Source organism: Pelobates fuscus, chromosome 12, assembly GCF_036172605.1.
Source record: "Pelobates fuscus isolate aPelFus1 chromosome 12, aPelFus1.pri, whole genome shotgun sequence".
NCBI lineage: Eukaryota > Metazoa > Chordata > Amphibia > Anura > Pelobatidae > Pelobates > Pelobates fuscus.
Window position 1 is genome coordinate 33607477 of NC_086328.1, and position 24408 is coordinate 33631884.

The 24408-nt window shown below is 40.6% G+C and overlaps 1 protein-coding gene across 1 annotated transcript in view; it reads left to right on the forward strand.

The window, feature by feature from the left end:
• The window catches only part of LOC134579080 (inactive hydroxysteroid dehydrogenase-like protein 1), a 41335-nt gene extending 32213 nt beyond the window's left edge, over positions 1 to 9122 (forward strand). The window contains exon 5 of the mRNA XM_063438243.1: positions 8924 to 9122. Within this exon, the coding sequence (XP_063294313.1) occupies positions 8924 to 9022 (99 nt within the window). The 3' untranslated portion in view covers positions 9023 to 9122. The remainder of the gene's footprint in view (positions 1 to 8923) is intronic.
• The last annotated feature ends 15286 nt before the right edge of the window (positions 9123 to 24408 follow it).

Consider the following 24408-nt stretch of genomic DNA (forward strand, 5'->3'; position numbering starts at 1 on the left):
AGCCATACAGAGATTTATTGGTTTTTCCAATTATTATAGGCGCTTTATTAAGGGCTATTCTTCCATTATTGCACCTATCACTAACATGACCAAACAGGGGGCTGACACTAAGAATTGGACTACTGAAGCTCTCCTTGCGTTCAAGACTCTCAAGGAGCTTTTCGCTTCCGCTCCAATTTTAGTTCACCCTGACACTTCTCTGCCATTTTTGCTCGAGGTAGACGCATCAGAGACTGGTTTAGGTGCTGTTCTATCTCAAAGGTTGGGTGTTGATAAACCATTACATCCATGTGGATTTTTCTCTAAAAAATTGACCGGTACTGAAAGCAGGTATGACATTGGTGACAGAGAATTACTAGCGGTTATCAAGGCTTTGAAAGAATGGAGACATTTATTGGAAGGTACATTACATCCTGTTACCATCCTGACAGACCACAAAAACTTGTCTTATATCGGAGAGGCCAAGCGTCTATCCTCCAGGCAGGCTCGTTGGTCGTTGTTTCTTACCCATTTCAATTACGTTCTGACTTACAGACCTGGGTCAAAGAATTCTAAAGCCGATGCGCTATCTCGCCAATATGAACCCTCTGCTTCAGTAGAACCACTTTTGTCTTCCATTGTACCCAAATGCAATATTATTGCTAATACCAGTCTCAAAATTCATTCCCCGCTACTTGACCAGATCTTGAAGTCACAACATCTAGCTCCCGGAAACACTCCTGAGGGAAGAAACTTTGTTCCTCCTGAACTGCAACTGGAGCTCTTACAATGTTTTCATGAAAGTAAAATAGCTGGTCATCCTGGTATTCGCAAGACGTACTCTCTGATATCCAAGGATTTCTGGTGGCCTTCACTTCGTAAGGATATTGAGGAGTTCGTCGCAGCTTGTGAGACTTGTGCCAAGACTAAACTATCTCATGCATCCCCATGTGGCCTGTTACACCCCTTGGACATTCCTGAGAAACCTTGGTCCTGTTTGTCCATTGACTTTATCGTTGATTTGCCTGCTTCCAAAAGACAGACTGTTATTCTCACGGTGGTGGATAGATTTACCAAGATGGCCCATTTCGTGCCATTACCTAAACTTCCGACTTCCCCTGAATTGGCGGAGATTTTTGCGAGAGAAGTTTTTCGCCTACATGGGATCCCTTCAGAGATTGTTTCTGATAGAGGTTCTCAATTTGTCTCACGTTTCTGGAGATCCTTTTGTTCTCAAATGGGCATCAAATTGAACTTTTCCTCTGCCTATCACCCTCAGTCTAACGGAGCTGCTGAACGTACTAATCAAAAGATCGAACAGTATCTGCGTTGCTTTGTTTCCGAACACCAGGACGATTGGGTCGGTCTGATTCCTTGGGCGGAGTTCGCACACAATAACCTTGTTTGCGATTCAACTCGCTCTAGCCCTTTCTTCATGAACTATGGCTTTCATCCTTCGATTTTTCCTTCGGTTTCCTCTTCTCAGGGGATACCGTCGGTTGATGATCATGTCGCCAACCTGAAGAAATTATGGGATCAAACTCGACAAATTCTATTACATAGTTCCTCGCTGTTCAAGAAACACGCTGACAAACATAGAAGAGCGGCTCCTGTTTTTGTTCCTGGGGATAGGGTATGGTTGAGTACTAAGAATATTCGCCTAAAAGTTCCGTCCATGAAATTTGCTCCTCGTTACATAGGTCCTTACAGGGTTCTCACTCGTATCAATCCGGTTGCGTATCGCCTTGCTCTGCCACCTGCCTTACGCATTCCTAACTCTTTTCATGTCTCCTTGTTGAAACCCCTCATTTGCAACAAATTCTCCTCTAAGGTCTCCTCGCCTCGTCCTGTTCAGGTGGAGGGTCGGGAGGAGTACGAGGTCAACTCCATCATTGACTCCAGAATTTCAAGGGGAAAATTGCAATATCTGGTCAACTGGAGGGGATATGGTCCTGAGGAGAGGAGTTGGGTACCTCAGGAGGACGTCCATGCTTCTCGCCTTCGCAGAGCATTTCACCTTCGCTTCCCATCTCGCCCCGGTTCATTCCGCCCGGTGGGCGTATCTGAGAGGGGGGGTACTGTCAGGGTACCTGAGGCCTCTACCTCTAAGGGAGGTAGAGACTTGGTGGTGTATCCGTCCAGGCGAGCTGTCTCCTCCGTTCCTCGCGGTTCATCCAGTCACTTAAACACCGGCCGCGAGGAATCCACGTCCTTTTCTAGCAGGACGCTCAATACGTGACGTCATGACGCTAGCACGAGCAATCTGTCACTCAAGTGTCCGATATCCAATCGGTACTTTTCAGAGGCGTGATTTCCATCCAGAACCAGGGTATTTAAGCTTACTCCTTACTTCAGCTCATTGCCCTGTCGTGGTTCTAGCTTGTCTAGTCACTCAGTGCTCTGGTATTCTAGTTTGCTCTTTTGGTTTTGACTCGGCTCGTTGTACTACCCTGTTTCTCTGTTATCCCTTGACCCGGCTTGTCTCTCGCTTATCTGTCTTCTCGTTCCCTCGACCTCGGCTTGCCTCTGACTATTCTTTACTCTCGGTACGTTAGTCCGGCCATTCTAAGGCCCGGTATACGTACCTTTCCACTCTTTGTACTCTGCGTGTTGGATCCCTGTCCCGATCCTGACACTACGATCTACAAATAACGCACAATTTGCAAACTCACCACTCTTGCAACTACAAGGGCACCCACTCACTGCAGAAAAATTCACCACGCATGTTAGAATTTTTTATTGGGGTAATTTGGTTACAACCCAGCTTCATTCTCCGGGCATTCCTTCCGCATAGGAGCCGCTTCAGCAGCTTCTAGTTCTAACACTCCGGTCCACATCATTAAAAGACTGGGTCGTTGGAAATCCTCTATATACAATACGTACATTCCACGACCAGAACGAGAGCTTCGCCAAGCCTTCAGGAATTTAGTCATGTAAACAAATGCAATAAAGTGTGTTTTTTTTCGAACCTCTCTTTGCCCTCTTTTATTTACAGGCCCACTCGGACGTTGGTTTCGGCACACCACAACCAACTTTTCATATCAAACAATATCCATTTCATATTAAATTCCGAGCACAAGTAGAAAGGCCATTAGGCCTGAATTTGTGGGAGGAGTAAGTCCCCTACTTAAACCACCAGCCCCTACTCACCTCTGACATTCAAGTTCAAGTGTTCCCCACCCACCAGCACCCTTAGAACATACAATTCTCCTTGGTGGGCCCTCTTTTATTTATAGGCCCACTCGGACGTTGGTTTCGGCACACCACAACCAACTTTTCATAACAAACAATATCCATTTCATATTAAATTCCGAGCGCAAATATATAATATAATGTTTGGACATATTGTATGTGTGAGGGGCGCTGTGTGTATGTGTGAAGGGTGTAGTGTGTGTGTAGGAGGGGTGCAGTGTGTGTGTAGGAAGGGTGCTGTGCGAGAGGGTGTTCTTATCTGCCGTCTCATTCTATATTTCTAATTTTCTTTGTCTGTTATTTTATATATTATATATATATGTGTGTGTGTGTGTGTGTGCGTGAGGGTGCTGCGTGTGAGGGTGCTGTTAGTGTCTGAGGGTGCTGTTAGTGTGAGGGTGCTGTGTGTGTGAATATGTCTGGAGGGATTGTGTGTGTGAGAGGGGAGGGCGGGCAAGATGTAAATATGTATTTATTTTTTCTAATTAAAAAAACAAAAGGTAAAAAATGGGTCGCAAGAGAAGGCTATTTCAGCTGCTGCCCGTTCTCAGTATGCTCTTGCGACCCATTTTTTACTCTCCACAAGTTTAAAGGTATAATCCAGACGTGGACCCCTTGCTCACGGTGCCTAGGGAGATATCAGCTATGCCTCACTGATGATGCCTAACAAGGCTGAAACGATCGTCTGGGGTTGCTGTGTCTCTCGTGCAGAGGGAACTTGCTGGCATTTCGGATCTGGACTGCCCGTATGGGTGGGACCAGTCTGACATGTTTCAGAGAAGTTCTCTCTGTAATGGCACAAGATGAGCAAAAAACAGCTTGAGAACTGAGCGGGGACCGACCGAAGGGCAGGCTATTTCAGCTGCTGCCCGTTCTCGGTATTCTCTTGCGACCCATTTTTTACTAAAAAAACAAAAACTTTCAATTCCCCCTCCCTTCTTACCTTTAGTCTGGGAATGGGGGAGCTGTGCGGCCATGGAGGGGGGCTGTGATGCAGTCCCTGGTGGTCCGAGTGGTGAGTTAACTCTACCCTGCAGTTCCTGGGGTAGAGTTCACTCTCGCGAGAGGAACCGAGCGGAGCTGCAGGGTAGAGCTCCACCGGGTCCTCCTCTCCCTCCCTCCCCAGCATGTCAGTGCTGGTGGGCCAGTGAGGGAGATCTTTGAAGGCACACAGCAGGGCCGGCGCTCGGATAGTGTGGGCCCTGCATGGGCCAGCCGGGGGGAGATCATGTGATTTCCCCTGCCGACCTCGGTCCATGGCCATCGCGGCCCACCTGGCATTTTGCCCGGAATGCCCGATGGCCAGTCCGGGACTGACCATAAGCACTAATACAGCTTGACAGGTCTTGTTTTGAGATGTTCGTATATTCCAGATAATGATATGAGTGTCAGTATCCCACGGTGGGGTATATCTAAAATAAGAATAGCAGAGACATAGTGCTCTCTAAAAACTTTATTAAAGTAAAAGATAAGTTAAAACACACTCACATAAGATGCAGGTATGGTTAACACATCGCCTAGTGGGAAATTAGTATAAGTCTGCAGGTCCCTTAGTTGCTCTTTCCTCTTTGCCGGCTCTGGGAGAGAGTGGTGGATCTGAATACTGTGTTTGCCACTGGAATTTCTGTGCGTGTGTTCCACTGTGAGCTGCTGTGCGTTCCACTTTTTGCCCTTGTCAGTGAAGTGTGAGTTTTTGCTGCCTTACACGTGTTTCATGATTGCTTGAATCACTTCATCGGAGGTAAACATTGTATCTGTGCGAAGGAAAATAGAATCTATAGACAAGTATATAGATATAAAAAATTCCGCTACAATAAATGATATATAAGTGACAGAATATATACTTATCTCAGTATTTCAAAATAAGACAGCCTCCCAGGTCATCACCCAGATCGGATAACCTTTACACAGCAAAATATAGAACAACAAGGATATTCGGGATACGGCTGAAAGATCTATAATTGAAACATAAAAGTGTACATAGTGTATATCTACATAGAGTAATTAGTAAGTGATCATGAAATGCACTCACGAGATGTAGATGAAAAGATCGCGTTTCAAAGGTGCCTCCCCCGGTAGTAATGGGGGGCTGATGCCTTTCTCCACTTGCTCCCGATAGTAGATGAGAAAAACAGGACTTCCAGGTGGTGGAAAAGATAAAACAATTTATTTGGGATGAAAGAAATCCCCCAGCAATAAAAAATAGGAATACAGGCTTTAAAAAGAGGTCCTACGCGTTTCGTTCACCAATTGGAACTTCCTCAGGGACCAAATAAATTAAAATTACATGTAGAAATCACAAACATGAAAAAATACAGCCTACCTAGTAACTGTAAGTGTGGTCCCATTAAAATCAGTTCACTTCACCCTCAACACAGGGCCTCATCTCATGATTGTAGGGGACAGCTATACCTGGTTATAATCACTAGCTCTTGTAAGAGCTACACAGCTATATCTGCGAGACTCTCTGGAGTAGCAGAGGTCCACCCACTGGAAGCTGGATCTTGGGCTTGGGTCCAGGGTGAGTGGAGGACAGCAAGACCCCAGCCAAGCTGCGGCGACTAAGGGGCTATGGTGCCTATGGTGTCTGGTGTGGTGCTTATAGTATTCCAGGCTACTAGGAAGCTGCGATTGGCGGAGGCACCCAGTTGGGTTGCCAAGCGGTCCATCACATAAACCATAAACATTATGGAATGAAAAATACTTTAGAATTGCAATTCATTAGAATGAAAATAAGGAATTATATTATGGAAAAAGCCATAGTGGTGATATAAAATCAGAAGACACTTTAATACATGTGGAATATACCAAATATACAAGTTATAACATTGTAAAATACACAGATATATAGTAGATAAAAAATATAGATAAGAAATAGATCAAACTAGATACAAATTTGTTTAGAAAGTATGAATATACAGCGGATGGTTTCATTTTAATCTTTCTTGAGAGGTCCTATCCACTTAATATACTTTGTTAGAGGCAGGTAGTTTGTTTAGTACCTTGAGGGTTTATATAAAAAAAATTGCCATTATTTAACTTTTTTTTAAATGGTGGCATATTGCATATCATAGATTATATAATTCCTTCATGTAAGGCATGCATTAAACATTATTAATATTGTATGAGTGAAATAGGTTTTGTTTTTTTAAAGTTATCTCTAAATATGCAAGATAGTGTCTGGATAGTCGCAGTCCCTTGTTCGGAAAGTAGAATATTAAGGGGGTTGTGACACCAATACACTAATTTTTATATCGAAATCAATATCACTCTGTTGTAGATCCACAGGATTTTAGCTATAGAGTTTAGTAGACAAATAGAAATTAATATATATATATATATAAAAAAAAATATATATATATATATATATTATTTTTTTTTGTCTGACTGTAATCAGGCATGAAAATAATGTCTATCTGAGAAATTCTACGTGGTTTATTATATTCCCTTGTTTAGAAGAGGTTAGGGGTTTGTGGTTGTTGGGATGTATTACATAGGTGGAAAGCACTATCGCTAAGTGATTATCCATATGAAAATGTTTAGCTTAGCGGATCAGGACTTTAAGTTCGCTAACTGTGACCAGATGAGGTGCATATATAAACTGATAGCGGTGTGAAATACATCGATGAAGGATAGTTAAAAAGGATCTTGCCTAAAGTATTGGTGGGGTTTCAACAGTGCGGTGTGTAATACACACAAAAGAAACTATTCTATTAAATACCGGAAGGAATAAGGGAAAAGTACAAGACTATTGAAGTCATAACCCTATAGTTAAAATATTTAAAATATATATACAATAGATGCACCGAAAACTATCAAATTATATAATAATATTATAAAATAATAAAATGTTGATGCAGAAAAATGAAGGTACTCGAGATAGAAAAGAGGTGGGGGAGAGGATGTATTACGGAAACACAGGGTTTGTTCTCAAATTCATAAAAAGGCATTGAGCTCGAAGTCCATATTGACCTTTTGGTTCAAGCGTATTTAGTTGATATATCCATCTTGCTTCTGCTCTGTCTAATGCCTTTTCGTGACCTCTACCTCTCCAGTGTTGTTGAATCGATTCTATTGCCATAAATCTTAATCCTTCCGGATTTTTAGCATGATGTAAGGAAAAATGTTTAGATAAATTGTGGGTAAGAAGACCCCTCTTTATATTTTATATATGCTCTCCTACTCTTCTTAAAAAGCTCAATAATTTAACAATTCAGCCAATTTAGTACGTCCCCCAGACTTTTCACCATAGTAGGGGTAAATAATTGTATCAAGCTGATACATTGTTCTAACACAGAGACAGTAATTAATTGACTCTCTCACAAACTACATCAGAGTGGAGATTTTAATACTCTGGCTAACTAATGGCAATCCTTTTTTCTTACTATTAAGTGATTTTTATGATTTGTTAAATCACTATTGCAATTTGAACATACAGACATTTAGTAGATATTCCCCTTTTTTCTTTCTAAACTGTCAGTATTTTATTACACCACCTATCTCCTATTCCTGGTTGCTTCAATAGCTGAGTTCTTTGCTATTTTATCTATCTATATCTTTATATCACACACACTACATGACACAATAAATTATATATACAGAGCTTGTCTGTAGTGAGTGCATGCATTTGTGTGTGTGTGTGTGTGTTTATATATGCACACACATACATATACTCCCTACAGACAAGCTCACTGACACACACACATGCTCAATACAGACAAGCTGACTGGCACATGGTAACTACAGACAAGCTCACTGACACATGTTCACTACAGACATGCTCATTAACACACACATGCTCACTGACACACGCATATGCCACTAACACACATGCTCAATTCACACAAGCTCACTACAGACAAGCTCACTGACACATGTTCACTACAGACATGCTCATTAACACACACATGCTCACTGACACACACATATGCCACTAACACACATGCTCAATTCACACAAGCTCACTACAGACAAGCTCACTGACACATGTTCACTACAGACATGCTCATTAACACACACATGCTCACTGACACACACATATGCCACTAACACACATGCTCAATTCACACAAGCTCACTACAGACAAGCTCACTGACACACACATGCTTACTACAGACAGGCTCACTGACATACACATGCTCACTTTCACACAAACATGCTCACTACAAACAAGCTCATTGATACACACATGCTAACTACAGACAGGCTCACTGACAAACACTTGCTCAGACAAGCTCAATGGCACACACATGCTCACTACAGCTGTACAAGCTCACCGACGGCTTGCATGCAGGGGTGGAGCATGAACACAGAATTAGCGAAAATTTTGGAGGGAGCCCAACAGTCCTCCCTCCGGCTGCCAGAACCCTAAACACAGTCGTAGCAGCCCCCAGCAACTCATTCTTTAAACCCCTCGGACTGACACAGAGTTCCACAGTCCAAGGAAAAAATTATTTAAACTGCATTTCTTAATGATTAGGGCTATCTGCCCAGCCCCAGGTGCCACAGCCCATTTGGAAATTACCCAGAAATTGTCTTTTAACATACAGAAGGTTTGATTATTATTAATTCCAGCCATAATTATGTATCTTGTAAAGTTTTATATTAGCTGTTACACATACCCTTTTATTCTTCCAGGATGAATTGGGGTAGCCAGTTTCCTCTGGCCAGTCCATAGTGTTTAGTTTCCACCTAATTATATATGAGATTAATTTTGCAGAATTTTATACCATTCATTTATTTTTCCCTCCAGATTTACTTGGGAAACACTATTCCAGAGTGGGCATGGATTTCCATCTTTAACTTGGCCTGTGCAGCCATTCGCAGGAACCATTTTGCCATCATGAAATAAAGAAGATTGTCCTCCAGCAGAACACGACAGATTCTCTTTTCATCTATTCTAAGTAGATGTTGTTTATCTACCCTCAATAATAAACTTGGTGAATGTTAGACACCCCTAACACCGCATATGCCTCATTCTTTAGCTATATTGCATATACATTTAAATGTTGAAAACCAGATCTGAAATCTATATATACAGGTGATACTCGAAAAATTAGAATATCGTGAAAAAGTTAATTTATTTCAGTAATGCAATGTAAAGGGGAAACTAATATATGAGATAGACGCATTACATGCAAAGCAAGGTAGTTCAAGCCGTGATTTGTCATAAGTGCGATGATTATGGCTTACAGCTCATGAAAACCCCGAATCCACAATCTCAGTAAATTAGAATATTATGAAAAGGTGCAATATTCTAGGCTCACAGTGTCCCACTCTAATCAGCAAGTAAGCCATAACACCTGCAAAGGGTTTCTGAGCCTTTAAATGGTCTCTCAGTCTGGTTCAGTAGGAATCACAATCATGGGGAAGACTGCTGACCTGACAGTTGTGCAGAAAACCATAATTGACACCCTCCATAAGGAGGGAAAGCCTCAAAAGGTAATTGCGAGGGAAGTTGGATGTTCCCAAAGTGCTGTATCAAAGCACATTAATAGAAAGTTATGTGGAAGGGAAAAGTGTGGAAGAAAAAGGTGCACAAGCAGTAGGGATGATCACAGCCGGAGAGGATTGTCAGGAAAAGGTAATTCAAAAGTGTTGAGGACTTTCACAAGGAGTGGACTGAGGCTGGAGTCAGTGCATCAAGAGCACCACACACAAACGGATCATGGACATGGGCTTCAGATGTCGTATTCCTCTTGTCAAGCCACTCCTGAACAACAAACCATGTCAGAAGCGTCTTACCTGGTCTAAAGAAAAACAGACCTGGTCTGTTGCTCAGTGGTCCAAAGTCCTCTTTTCTGATGAGAGCAACTTTTGCATCTCATTTGGAAACCTAGGACCCATAGTCTGGAGGAAGAATGGAGAGGCACACACTGCAAGATGCTTAAAGTCCAGTGTGAAGTTTCCACAGTCTGTGTTGATTTGAGGAGCCATGTAATCTGCTGGTGTTGGTCCACTGTGCTCATTAAGTCCAGGGTCAACGCAGCCGTCTACCAGGAGATTTTGGAGCACTTCATGCTTACTTCCACAGACGAGCTTTATGGGGATGCTGACTTCATTTTCCAGCAGCACCTGCCCACACTGCCAAAAGCACCAAAGCCTGGTTCAATGAACGTGGGATTACTGTGCTTGATTGGCCAGCAAACTCGCCTGACCTGAACCCCATAGAGAATCTATGGGGCACTGCCAAGAGAAAGATGAGAGACATGAGACTGAACAATGCAGAAGAGCTGAAGGCCGCTATTGAAGAATCCTGGTCTTCCATAACACCTCAGCAGTGTCACAGGCTGATAGCTTCCATGCCACGCCACATTGAGGCAGTAATTGCTGCAAAAGGGGCCCAAACCAAGTACTGAGTCCATATGCATGCTTGTACTTTTCAGAGGTCCGATATTGTTCTATGTACACTCCTTGTTTTTTCGATTGCCAGGTACTGACACAATGTACTGGCTGTCTGGAAGGGGGCACTAGGGTTAAAAATCATAAAATTATCATCAATGTTTCTTTTATATGTCCCCAGGTTTGCACTCTAGGTGTCACTTATGGGGTGACACGGCCCACAACTGTATGTCAGTGGATAAAGGAGCTGGATACGGCTAACATATACTATGGAGATGTAATACAATAACGCCAAAAGGCGTTTCGCCAATATTCTAAGCTTCTTCAGACAGTCAATTGTGGCACATTACCCTACCCTCCTAGTAAACATTATTAGTGGCCCCCCAGTTTTGACTATGGTATCCTATGTGTCCCACTATATATTGTTCCTACAATTGCCACTGAATGAAGTGCCTAAATCTGGATTTTTTTTATTATTCATGTGCAATTGTCTAGCACAATGAACCGATGAAATGTTATTTCTTCCAGGGTACTTTAATAACTTTAATGGTTCATATTAAGATATATATTACACAAGATCCAGCGCACTCACTTAAAACACCTAATCTAGGCAAGAATAATGGGGTTCAGTTACAGTATGTGATTATATATTGCATAAGCCTGCCACAATGTCAATGTACCCTATTTTGGCAGGTCCTACTCAGTGGCGTACTAAGGGGTAGGGGGGTTCGGGTGCCACAAGGGAGGGGGTTGCCACCAGGACTGGCCAGGTTGTGGGTGGTGTGAGCTGTGTGGCTGCACAGGGTGCTGGGCAGACGACACAGCTCACACACGCAGGGGCCGGGAGCAGGAGAACTGCAGAGATAATTGGGCGCGGAGCCAAATCGAGCATGGGGGCTCCCCAACACCTACAAACCAAGGACTTCACTGACTCCACTCCTCCTTCAGTAAGTGAGAGTGTGTGCTGTGTGAGTTACTGTGATTGTGTCTGTCTGTGACTGTATGTGTGTGTGTGTGTGTGTGTGTGTGTGTGACTGTCCTTCTGTGACTGTATGTGTAACTGTCTGCCTGTGACTGTATGTGTGACTGTGTGTGTGTCTGCCTGTGACTGTGTGTGTGACTGTCTTCCTGTGACTGTGTGTGATTGTCAGCCTTTGAATGTGTGTGGCTGTCTCTCTGTGACTGTGTGTGTGACTGTCTGGCTGTGACTGTGTGTATGAATACCTGCCTCTGCGACTGTTTGCCTGTGCCAGTGTGTGACTATCTGCCTCCTATTGTGTGTGACTGTTTAACTGTAACTGTGTGTGTGTGTGTGTGTGTGACTGTCTGCCTGTAACTGTGTGTGTGTGACTCTGTGTGACTGTGGGATGCTGCCTGTAACTGTGTTTCAGTCTGCCTGTACTTGTGCGTGCTACTGCCTGTAACTGTGTGTGTGTGTGTGTGTGTGTGTGTGACTGTCTGCCTGTAGCAGTGTGTGTGTAACTGTGTGTGACTATCTGCCCTGTGTGTGACTATCTGCCCATATAAGAGGAGCACTGGGCAGGGTGGACTGACAACTCACAGGGCCGTTGGGCAAGGTATTTTTGGCTACTACTACTCTTCTCGCCTTCTTTGTGCGGCTCTCTCAGAATGGCTGTGTTAGAGCCATACAGTCATGACTCCAGTCATGACTCAACACCCCGAGGCCCCCAAACAGAACCAGATTTACTTTTACAGACTTTTTCCCAACCAAAAATAGTGTTTTTAAAAAAAACAACACTGTTTTTGGATGGAGCAACCCTTGCTGGCACTCCTGTCTCCCCCCACCACTTAAATAAAGAAATAAAACAAACATAATTGCACGCTTCCACTGTGTTTCTACATGTGCAGACATACAAGTAGCTTCCAACTACATGTGAGGCTACTTGTGGGGTTGCATGTGTGAGATACTGCTTGTGATGTTGTGTTCCTGTATGTCACCATGTTGTGCTAGAATTATTATTTTTTTTACGTGTAATATGTTGGTGCTTTATAGGTGATTGTAATGTCTCCCCCCGGCCCTCTTGTTTCTCTTTCTTCCCAAGCCCACTGTGTGTCTCTTTCCCCTAAGCGCCTCTATGTGTCCAAACACACACATATACATACATCTATTGTGTGTGTGTATATACAAGTGTATGTGTTTAGTAGATAGCTCCCTTATTTGGTGTCCTTAAATTTTGCAATCTCACATAAGGATAACAAATAAGTAAGTTATCTAGTAAACAATTGAAAGATACAAATTAAGAAAATGGCTTTTTTAATGTTGATCGCTGAGCTGTTTAGTAGATAATTCCCTAAATTGGTGCAATTATGTGAGATTTCCATATTTAAAGATAATAAGTTAGGGTGGTGTTTAGCAGATAGCTCCCTTATTTGGTGTCCTTAAATATGGCAATCCCACATAATGATAGCAAATAGGGGAGTTATCTGATAAACAAATATTAAAGTTAAGAGATGTCAGCCAGCCCACAACAAGAAATCTGCGTGGCTTATGTGAATTCTATTAAAACTTGTTGCATGCACATTATGCTGGCATCAGACAGAACATAGCAGAATCTTACCCCATCCCATAGAAAAAAGTTTTAGTGCATTCCCCTCCCCCCCCCCCCCCCCCCCAGTTTTGAATGTGGTAACGTATGGGCTCCCCCTCATATATTGTTCCTAGAGTCACCTCTGTGTCTGCATGTGTGTCAGTGTGTGTATGTGTGTCTATGTATCTGCATGTGTGTTAGTGTGTATATGTGCATACATCACAGAATCTCTCCAACACTACACACAAGTACACACCTGCATTTCAACGTCAACACTACATACAAACCCCACCATTATATATAACCACACCACTGCATTCAAAAACCCCACTACAGACAAATGCATGCTTGCATTCAAACGCCAACACTACATACAAGTAGACCCCTACATTCACTCATACATCATACAAAAACATGCTAACATACAAACACACAAACACTGCTCAGTGCTAAATACAGTTCTAAAACAAAATGTGGTTGTTTTTTTTACATTCTAAAGAGGTGGGGTGGGGGCAAACATCGGACCTGCCCCGGGTGGCAAATACTCTAGGTACACCCCTGGTCCTACTCTAACAGCCTAAAGTCTGCTCTTATGAGACTAACCCACTTACTTGGAGTTGAACTTCCATCAGTGGCTCTCTGCAGTACAAGGCTTAATAGGGTCCTGGGATGAGGCACCTGTGACAGGGAAGGGTGCAAATCCAAGGAGTTGGCCTAAACTCTCAAATAAATATATGTAAACTGACCTTCACATGCATGAATGGAGTGTTATACAATACACAAGATCCAGCGCACCCCATTTATTCATGTGAAGGTCAGTGCAGCCCCCTGTTTCCGTATATAAAGTTTGCAAGCATTTAGGTAAGAGCACATAACTTGTACAAACAGAAGGTATGTAACAACTCAGTAAAAAAAAATGTCGTGAGAAAGAGACACACAAAGGGGCTGTGGGAAAGTAAGAGATACACAAGCAGTAGTTGTAAGAGACACACTAAATGGGCAATAAAATACACTGAAGTGGGGTATAAGACACAAAGTGGCAAGACATTCAAGATAGTGGATATGAAACACTAAAGGGGTTAGGAAATTCGTAAGGGGGGCTACGAGACACAGAGGTGAAGAAGCATTTTTTTGGTTTGTGGGGAGGAGGTGACAAAATGCATCTCAAAATTCCTTGTACCGTCCCTGCTTAGGTTTGGCTAGATTTTAATTCATTCAAACCAGATCGTATCTGTATATAATATTTGCTGATCATACTTATGTATTGCACAAAAGATTCCTATTATCATTTTTATTACATCAGTCATTTTTGTGTTGATGCAATTAAAACACCAACTGTAATTATCATGTCAAGTGTTTACTTTGTCTTCATTACTTTTTCATCTTTCCCATAAGGTGTGCTGATTGTGTGCTGGCCGTGTGTAATGGATGTGCATTATGAATGTGTCAGTGTTGGTTAAGTAATCACTACTTCAGTTTCTGTAGCTCAGTGATGATTTCGAGCCCTGTGTCTGCACTCATTGAGTGCTAGAATCAGGGCCGGATTTTCCTATAGGCTAACTAGGCTTCAGCCTAGGGCCTCAAGATCAAGAGGGGCCTACATTCAAATTGTTAGCAAAATTAAAATTACACTATTCTAAAAACAGTGAACACTAAAACACTGAACCGAAAATAAGGAGAAATTCTATGCATATGAAATGACCAGTGGCGTACTAAGGGGGGCGGGGGGGCAGTCCGCCCCGGGTGCCACTTACAAGGGGGGTGCCCGGGGCAGACTGCAATGTCCCTCCTGCCGCGATCGCCGAGACCGGCGGTCTGCAGCTCCGCAATGTGCAGAGCTGCAGACCATGGATCTCGCGTGCACTGCCCAATCAGAGCGTTGCCGTTGGTTACCACGGCATCGCTCTGATTGGGTCTCGCGAGATCCATGGTCTGCAGCTCTGCGGAGCTGCAGACCGGAAATGAGGGCCACCGGACCACCAGGGACCCCACCGGACCACCAGGCAGCCCCCACTGGACCACCAGGGATTTAAGGTAATTTTTGTAGTCACCCCCCCCCTCTCCTATCACCCCCCTCCCTCTCACAATCACCCCCTCTCCTCATCACAATCACCCCCCCTCTCCTCATCTCAACTTTTTTTAAATGTATTATCTGTGCCACATATTTTTTAAAGGTTAGTACCAATCACAACATGTTTCATTTAACATATTGATATATATATATATCACAGTAATGATGTATTTTATTGTCTCTCATGTAATTTACAAACTTAAAAATGGGAGGTGAAAGGGCCTCATAAGTGGAATAGCCTAGGGCCTCTTTTCATCTAAATCCGGCCCTGGCTAGAATCAAGAAGGAGCACTTAAAGTGAAGGTACAGATCACATGCACCCAGCCAGCAGTTATATGTTATCAAATGGGGGGATCTTGGCAAACCAAGGCTGTCTGTAGTGAGGAACTAAAGATAGGAACCTTACATAGCTTACTATGTGAGGGAGACGTGACCAGTCCTTGGATGAGTTTGGGGCCTTAATGGGTAATCCGGCTATACATTATATATAGTAACACCGTACTATATTACAATTTTAAAGATTGTTGGTAATTGTTTTAACCCCTTAAGGACACATGACGTGTCTGACACGTCATGATTCCCTTTTATTCCAGAAGTTTGGTCCTTAAGGGGTTAAAAGACTGTTTATTGACTTTTAGTAGCGAATGTTTCACTATAAAAATGATTACCTGATGCAGTTAAATGCCACCTTAATGTCATCATCAGCTCTTCTGTGAAAATTATTTTTGTTTTTAAAATGCACAAGGGTGGGTTGTAAAATCAAAACAATAATTCTAGACTATTCTGTATAACAGAGCTCCACAGCAAGAACACTCACAGTAATGTAACTTTAAACTACAATAAAAATGTTTAGAATTAACTATGTGTAAACGGGGCCGGACTAGGGATACAAAGCAGCCCTGGAAAAAAACCAATGCCAGCCCCATAAGTCACTACGCCATGTATTGTCCCATGTAATACGTATGGCTATGTGTTGCCACCCGAGATAATTGAGTAATATATTTTATGTGTGTATATTACTCAATCATCTGGGGTGGCAACACATGCATACATATATACCTTACATATTAATGGTATGTATATATATATATATATATACATATATATATAATATGGTGGGTAGGGGAGTTGTAAGGTGGGTAGGGGTTCTGTAAGGTGGATGGGGGGACTGTGAGGTGGGTAGGTGTCCTGTTAGGAGAGCTAGGAAGCGAGCTTAAAGGAGGTATCCAGTCGGGTTGCCAGGCGGTCTGTCACAGTTAGGGATACAATATCATCTCCTAACCATTTTCCCTACTAATAGTCCATTCGTGACCACTTACCCCATAAAAAAAAAACATACTAAAAGGCATACAACGAGACGGTCATACATCAACCCCCATACGACAACCAATAGACAGGCCCAAATTTTAGGTAGCCAATCATTCAAGACACACACTAACAATGACACCAAGACCGCCATTTACATTACCTTTTCAGCTTCTTACGTCAAAAGGAATTCACTATATGTTCATTATGTGATAAATCCCGGGGGTTTTAAATTAAATGACCTCAAATAAACTGGTGATCATTACATTTTTCTAATAGAGCAAACCAAAACTAATAAATCAGGTTTACCAGAGGTACCGTAATTCCTTTATGTCACACTGACAACAAATGGTGTCCAGTCTCTGCACTGGATAACTACTGCCAAACAATAACAAATCTTTCAGACAATACACCACCGCACAGTAATCCTCTCACGACAGCCGTATATCTTATATTTTATATTTATATAGATCTTTGTTCATGAAACTCTGTTTCATGAACCTTCCGCATTCACAGAGCATTTCTTCAGAATGCATGCAGTATCAGCTGCCTCTGGTAGGAATGTCCCGGTACACAGTAATACATTTTTTTTTTAAAAAAAAAAGCTAGGTAGAAATCGTCAGCATATTAAAGGTACATACATCAACCCGAGAAATGGTTAAGAAATACATTTAAAAGTTTGGTTTTGTAAACACATATGTAATAAAGTGTATCACAGAAACTACATATCAACCCCCTTTATGCAATCTGCTCTCCAAGCTTAGGTTTGGATAGATGTTTTTATTCATTTGATGAGAGTCAGTACGTATCAGTATCTAATATCTGTATTGCACAAGATTCCCACAAGCATTTTCGTTACATCAGATATTTTCGTGTTGATGCAATGAAAACATCAAATGCAATTATCAGCTCAAATGCCTACTTTGTTTACTACAGTTATCAAGTTCAGTTTTTTTTTGGTCTCTCCCTAGAGCCCTGGGCCTCCTCTGCAATTCCCATACTGTCTCTCCCTCGCCACAAAGTGTGCCGACTCACAAGTGAGAGACCGCAACGTTATGACCCCTAAAAGGGTCTTTGTCAAAATTGACAAAGACCCTTTCAGGGGTCAAAGCGTTGCAGTGTCTCACTTGTCCTCATTAATACAAATGAAGATATGTGGAGTGCCTGAATACTCTTTCTACCACTGATATCTACTAACCTGGGGCTGGTGCTAGCCCTTGGTCCAGTTTAGCACCCGGACCTTCACCTGATTGGAGTGCGGTTTGTTTTTCTCTTTGTAAATTACAATACCTTGTTGCATACCTCTCTCAGTCCTTATTTGAGATCCAAATCTCTCTGTCCCTCTTTTCTAACCTAATGTCCCTTTTTTCTAGGAGCTCCATATTGTTAGTGTATCTGAGTGTATAACAGAACTCCACAGCAATAATAGTCCCAGCATGGGTCGTTAAACTACAATAAATGTGTTTAGATACAGAAGATCTTTTTCTAAATTATATTTTAGTTGTATAAATTGTCATTAGCAAGTCATCTAAAAATTCTCAGAACAGCCCTGCCCTTGGCCAACCCCCCATCCACACCCTTAAAATTAAAGTTTCTCTCTTTATCCATCTGAAATGTTTAGTCGTATGTTTTTCAGGGGAGCAGCTGAAGCAGAGGAACAAGTCGTTTATATGGGATATTTAATATATTGTACTTAGAATGTAAGTTTCTCACTGTAACCATAATTTTATCATTCAATAAGTTGCATAAATGTATTCTTTTATGGAACACCCAAGACGTAGGTTGCTCTATGCTAAATATTTGAAAATACATGTATTATAGGCAGTGGGGATGTTATTTAAACAATGATTAATATGTCATATTACGATATACTAAAACGTGCTCATTCACCTAAAACATGTTAAGTTCTGTGTAGGTATAGATTTATATTATATATATATATATTATATATGAGAAAGCCGTCAAAATGTCTTCACTGCCAAGAAGTACATGTTAACTAAATTCAAGAGTAAATCATGGGAAATTCAAGATGAATTCAAAGTAAAATTCAAAGTTTATGCCAAAATAGTCAGACTGGAAACACAAGTGACTTCATTCCCTTTTGGGCATACAATATGAATTTCACGTTAAATTCACAGTTAATTTCAGACATTTTTGCACTATTTTTTAAATAGCCCTGATAGTTTTTATGTTTCATGCATGTTTTGTTATCATCAACTAATTTATTAGTTTTAACCCCTTAAGGACAGAGCTTCGGAAGCTTGTCTTTCACTTAATGACAACGGCATTTTTTGCTGTTTGCGTTCAACTGCAATTTGCATTTGACTAATTTATTGCACCGACACACATTATATACCGTTTTTTAAAGGACAGAAAGGGCTTTAATTTGATGTAACATATATATATATACATGCTTATTTATTATAAAAAATACAGAAAAATGCAAAGAAAATGAAAAATGTTGTGTTTTTTTTTTACAGTTTTTGCAATAATAATGTGTGCATAATTAGTGCAGGTTAAGGAACGTAATTAAAAATAAATTAATTCAGGTGTTCTGATTTACAGAATATATAATGTGTCTGGGATTTTACGTTTTTTTTGTAGTTACAGGTCACAAAGCACAAGGAGTAAAATAAACTTTTAATGTGGAGCGATTTTAGAATTTAGTATGTTTGTCTTAATAGCCAGAAAAGAAAACAAAATTGCCACACAAAAGTATATATTTATATAAAGTAGACATCACAGGCTATTTACCTAAGGTTGTTTTGACACTTTCTACGTAGCCATTTTACCGAAACCTCTGCTAAATATTGGAGTAAAATTGTGTTTTTTGGGGGGTTTTCGCACACAAACTTATAACAAAGAACTTCTCATGTGTATTTTGTAAAGTTGGTGTGTGCTATTCCTGTACAAAGTTTTATTATGTGTTCAGTTACTTCTGCTGAGTACAACGGTACCCCCATTGTATGTCTTTGGCACTATTTTGTGAAGCTACAGTGCCATATAGGAGACCTGTCCTTTTCAGTATTCACAGTAGAATTTTGAGAGACGGATTTAATGAGCCTATGCTTCCATTTGGGGTATTATAACAGTTTGACTGTTCAAAAAAACCCCACAAAGGCCTACCATTTGTAAAAGTAGACACTCCAGGGTATCTCATAAGGTGCATATTGTGCCTTAGCATGCCCCCATTCTTTCACCAATATATGCCAAAGTATGTGGTAAAAAATTATTTGGGGCATTTTTTTTACATACGGATTGCATTTTTGCTGGGCATTTTGTATATTTCATATGTGCCACTAAGTTCAAAACCCCCAAATTATGCTCAGCTAAGTCCTCTGAGTAAAAATACATCCCCAATGAATGTCTTTGGCACTATTTTGTGAAGCTACAGTGCCATATTGAAGACCAAGCCATATCAGTTTTTACAGAACTTTGAATTTTGACGCTGGGCTTATGTGCAATTTCCAAGCATCTTCGCAGGTTTTAAATTCAAACTACCCCGCAAAGGCCTACCATTTCTTAAAGTAGACACCCCAGGGTATTTTAAAAGGCATATTTTGAACCTTAGCGTGGGATAATTTTTCCGCTAGCTTGTACCAGGTGTAGTGGTAATAAGTGTTTTTTCTGCCTTTTTGACACACAAAGTGAGTTTGCACAGTATATTTTGCAAACCTTATGTGTGCTACGACTGTATAATACTTAATATGTTGCTCAGCTATGTCAGCTGAGTACAAAAATACCCCCATATGTACCTTTGCCAGGTATATGTGGACATCAGAGGGGCACATTTGGGACATAGTCATTCCAGTTTTTTTCAAACTTTAAATTTTTACGCTGTGCCCATGTCCCATTTTAGAGTATTTTACCAGGCTATATAATTCAAACTAGCCCACAAAGGCATACCATTTCTTAAAGAAGACATCCCAGGGTATTTCAAAAGGCACATTTTGAACCTTAGCGTGGGATCATTTTTCTGCTAGCTTGTACCAGGTGTAGTGGTAATAAGCGTTTTTTCTGCCTTTTTGACACACAAAGTGAGTTTGCACAGTATATTTTGCAAACCTTATATGTACCACCACTCTATAATACTTTATATGTTGCTCAGCTATGTCGGCTGAGTACAAAAATACCCCTGTATGTACCTTTGCCAGGTATATGTGGACATCGGAGGGGCACATTTGGGACACAGCCATTCCAGTTTGTTTTCAAACTTTAAATTTTTATGCTGTGCCCATGTCCCATTTTAGAGTATTTTACCAGGCTATATGATCCAAATACCCCATAAAGCCATACCATTTCTTAAAGAAGACATCCCAGGGTATTTCAAAAGGCATATTTTGAACCTTAGCGTGGGATCATTTTTCCGCTAGCTTGTACCAGGTGTAGTGGTACGAACCGTTTTTTTCTGCCTTTTTGACACACAAAGTGAGTTTGCACAGTATATTTTGCAAACCTTATGTGTGCTACGACTGTATAATACTTCATATGTTGCTCAGCTATGTGGTCTGAGTACAGCAATACCCCCGTATGTACCTTTGCCAGGTATATGTGGATGTTGAAGGGGCACATTTGAGACGCAGCCATTCAGTTTTTTTCTAACTTTGAAGTTTTACGCTGTGTCCATGTTCCAATTTGGAGTAGTTTAGATGGTTGGTTATTGAAACTTCCCCACAAACACATACTATTTATTAAAGAATACACCCTGGGGTAATTTAACCCCTTAAGGACCAAACTTCTGGAATAAAATGGAATCAGGACATGTCACACATGTCATGTGTCCTTAAGGGGTTAAAAGGCATATTTTGAACCTCAGCGTGGGATAATTTTTTCTCTAGTTTGTTCTAGGTGTAGTGGTAATGAGCGTTTTTAAATGTATTTTTTTACTTTTTTTACTTTTTTACTTTTTAAAACTATTTTTTAAACTTTTGTTTTGCTTATTCATTTTTTTAAACTTTTCTAAACTTTCTTAAAACTTTTTTTTTTACAGATTTAACATTTTTCTAAGCTTTTTTTTTAACCGTTAACCCCTAACTAGCAGTAAGCTGCACTAACCGTAAATTCCCCATTTTCCCATAACTCCCACCCACCCCACCTAGAAAAAAATATTTAATTATACAATATTTAAATTAGTTAATTAAATAAATCGAACCCCTGAGGATTAAAAAAATAAATAAAAGTTAATCGTCAGGGGTTAAAAAAAATTAGATCACAGTATAATACTGTGATCTGTGTTTTGATCACTGTAGGCAGTGATCGACTGGCAGGGAAGGGGTTAATGTTTATTTGGACTGGGTAAAGGGGGGTGTTTTTTTTTTACTTAAACTTTATTAAAACTTTTTTTAACTTAATTTTTTACTTTTTAAAGCTTATTTTAAAACATTTTTTTAACGTTAACCCCTAGTTAGCCTAACACCAAATCCCCCAATTCCCCACTAACTTCCACCCACCCCAGCTAGCTAAATATATAATTTTAAAATACTTAAATTAATTAATAAAATAAATTTAACCCCTGAGGGTTAAAAAAAAAAGAATTAACCCTCAGGGGTTAAAAAAAAAATCAGATCATAGTAAAATGTAATCCCTGCCAATTGATCACTGTAGTCATTTTACAATTATTATATATATATATATATATATATATATATCACATACACACACAATCCCAGTAGAGAGCACTCAAGAGTCTTTAAGGTAAATTACAACTGTTGCTTTATTAAGCAATAACAGGAATACACACTATATAGGTCGACGTTTCAGTCTGTGAAGACTTTTTTCAAAACAAATATGAGTGTGAAAAAAAAAAGTTCTTATATACGTGAATGCTGTGATCTTATTAGAGTATTAACTGGAATCACATTGTTGTCTAAAGGATTGTCGTTTATTCCCACTAGTGACATTAATGGTTTTGAATGGGAAATTGACCAATATAGATTTCAACGCAAACTCAGATTAGCTGATTACTTTAAATCACGTTCTGAAAAAGCAGTTTGTTTGATCCGCCCAGTAATAATGATTCACTCAAAGTTTTCTCACAGAATTTGAAATCAGAAAGCAAGCACTATCTTGACAAAACTAAAAAAGGTGCCAATATTTCCAAAATGGAAATGGAAGCTCTTAACAATCTGGCAAGGGACACTTCCATTACTATCTGCCCAGCAGACAAAGGTGGAGCTATAGTCATTATGCAATATCAGGACTATTAAAAATACATTTTGAGACAACTTTCAGATAACAAAGTATACAAGCTGTCTGAATCAGATCCAACTATTGAATTTGGGAAAACTATTTTTGAGTCATTACAAAAGGGGTTGCAAAATCAGTATATATCACAACAAGAATTTGAATACCTGTATGAGACTCATCCCAGTTGTCCGGTGTTATATACACTTCCAAAAATACACAAGGACTCCATTCACCCCTGGGTCGCCCTATAGTCTCAGCCAATGGTGGCTTGCTGGAACCCATTGGCAAATGGTTGGATAAACTTTTCAAAATTCCAGTCTTATCCTTACATCTTTGCGTGAAGGACAGTGCCGCTGTTATAGAAACATCTGAAAAACACCACAATTCCAACAGAAGGGATTTTATTAGCAACTATTGATGTGTATAGTCTTTATACAATAATCCCACATCAGGACGGCATATGAGCGATTAAAGAGGTCTTGCAAAATCATACTGAGACAGTGAATCCTCCTTCGGAGTATATACTGGAACTACTTCAACCATGTCTCACTTTGAACTATTTCAGATTTGAAACAGAATTTTACATACAGCAGACAGGCACTTTGATGGGGGCACCTATGGCCCCCATGTATGCTAATGCAAACATGTATGTATTTGAAAAAAAAATCCTTGACCCCTATGGTGGACACATACTTCAATATCTTCACTTCATGGATTATATCCTCCTTTTGTGGACAGGAGGTAAGGAACGATTTTTGAACATGGTGCATAACTTAAACTCTTTACCAACCCTTGTGAAATTCACTTACCAAATGTGTGACAACCATCAATTTCTTGGATTTACAAATCTTTACCACTGGTAATCGACTGGGCTATACCTTGTTTTTGAAATCAACTGATAGAAACACTGTCTTACATTCAACAAGCTTTCATCCCAGAATACTAAAAGTCTCTTCCTATCTCACAATTCATCAGAGTGTTAAGTAATAACTCTGATGACAGTCGAGCGAGTACACAAATTCAGGATATGTACCGCAAGTTCCAACAAAGAGGATATTCTAAGACTTGTCTGGATAAAGCAGATCCATCAGGATATGGGGTATCGATTTATTTTCCTCAGGCGTTTTACCCAAAGTCACATAAATTGAGGGACACTATCCGCAACAATTGACATGTTTTGTATAATGATCCAACGTTGCCTTCTACGTTCAAGAAACCTCCCATTATGAGTTATAGAAAAGGGAGAAGCCCGAGAGACTATTTGGTGCACACAGATTAAGTCTCAATGAAACAGGCGCTTCAGACAGTGACAAATTCGGGATGTTACCGGTGCTTGAATTGCCTACAATAAAACAACGCATCACATGCAGGACTACACATGTTGCGTATAGGATCATATGCCCCTGTGGCCTCACTTATGTGGGGAAAACATCCAATAATTTAAGAGAACGTATGCGGGGACACAGATCTACCATACGTTCTGCAATATTAAGTGGCACTGCAACTACTCCAATCTCCCGACACTTCTTGGAAAAGTAACAACTTGTCCTCAATCCGGTTTATGGGCATAGCCCATGTACCAATATCTCCCAGAGGTGGAGATCATGACAATGCCTTTTGGATTATACCCTAGAAGCTTTATCCCCAGCAGGCTTAAGTGAGAAAAACCTGTTACATTGCTTTTTACCAAGAAGATAATATATTACTGGGTTATATCATATACCTTATAACTTGGAACTGTTCTTTGTCAACTCACCATGATTGAAACCTATGCATATTATGTTA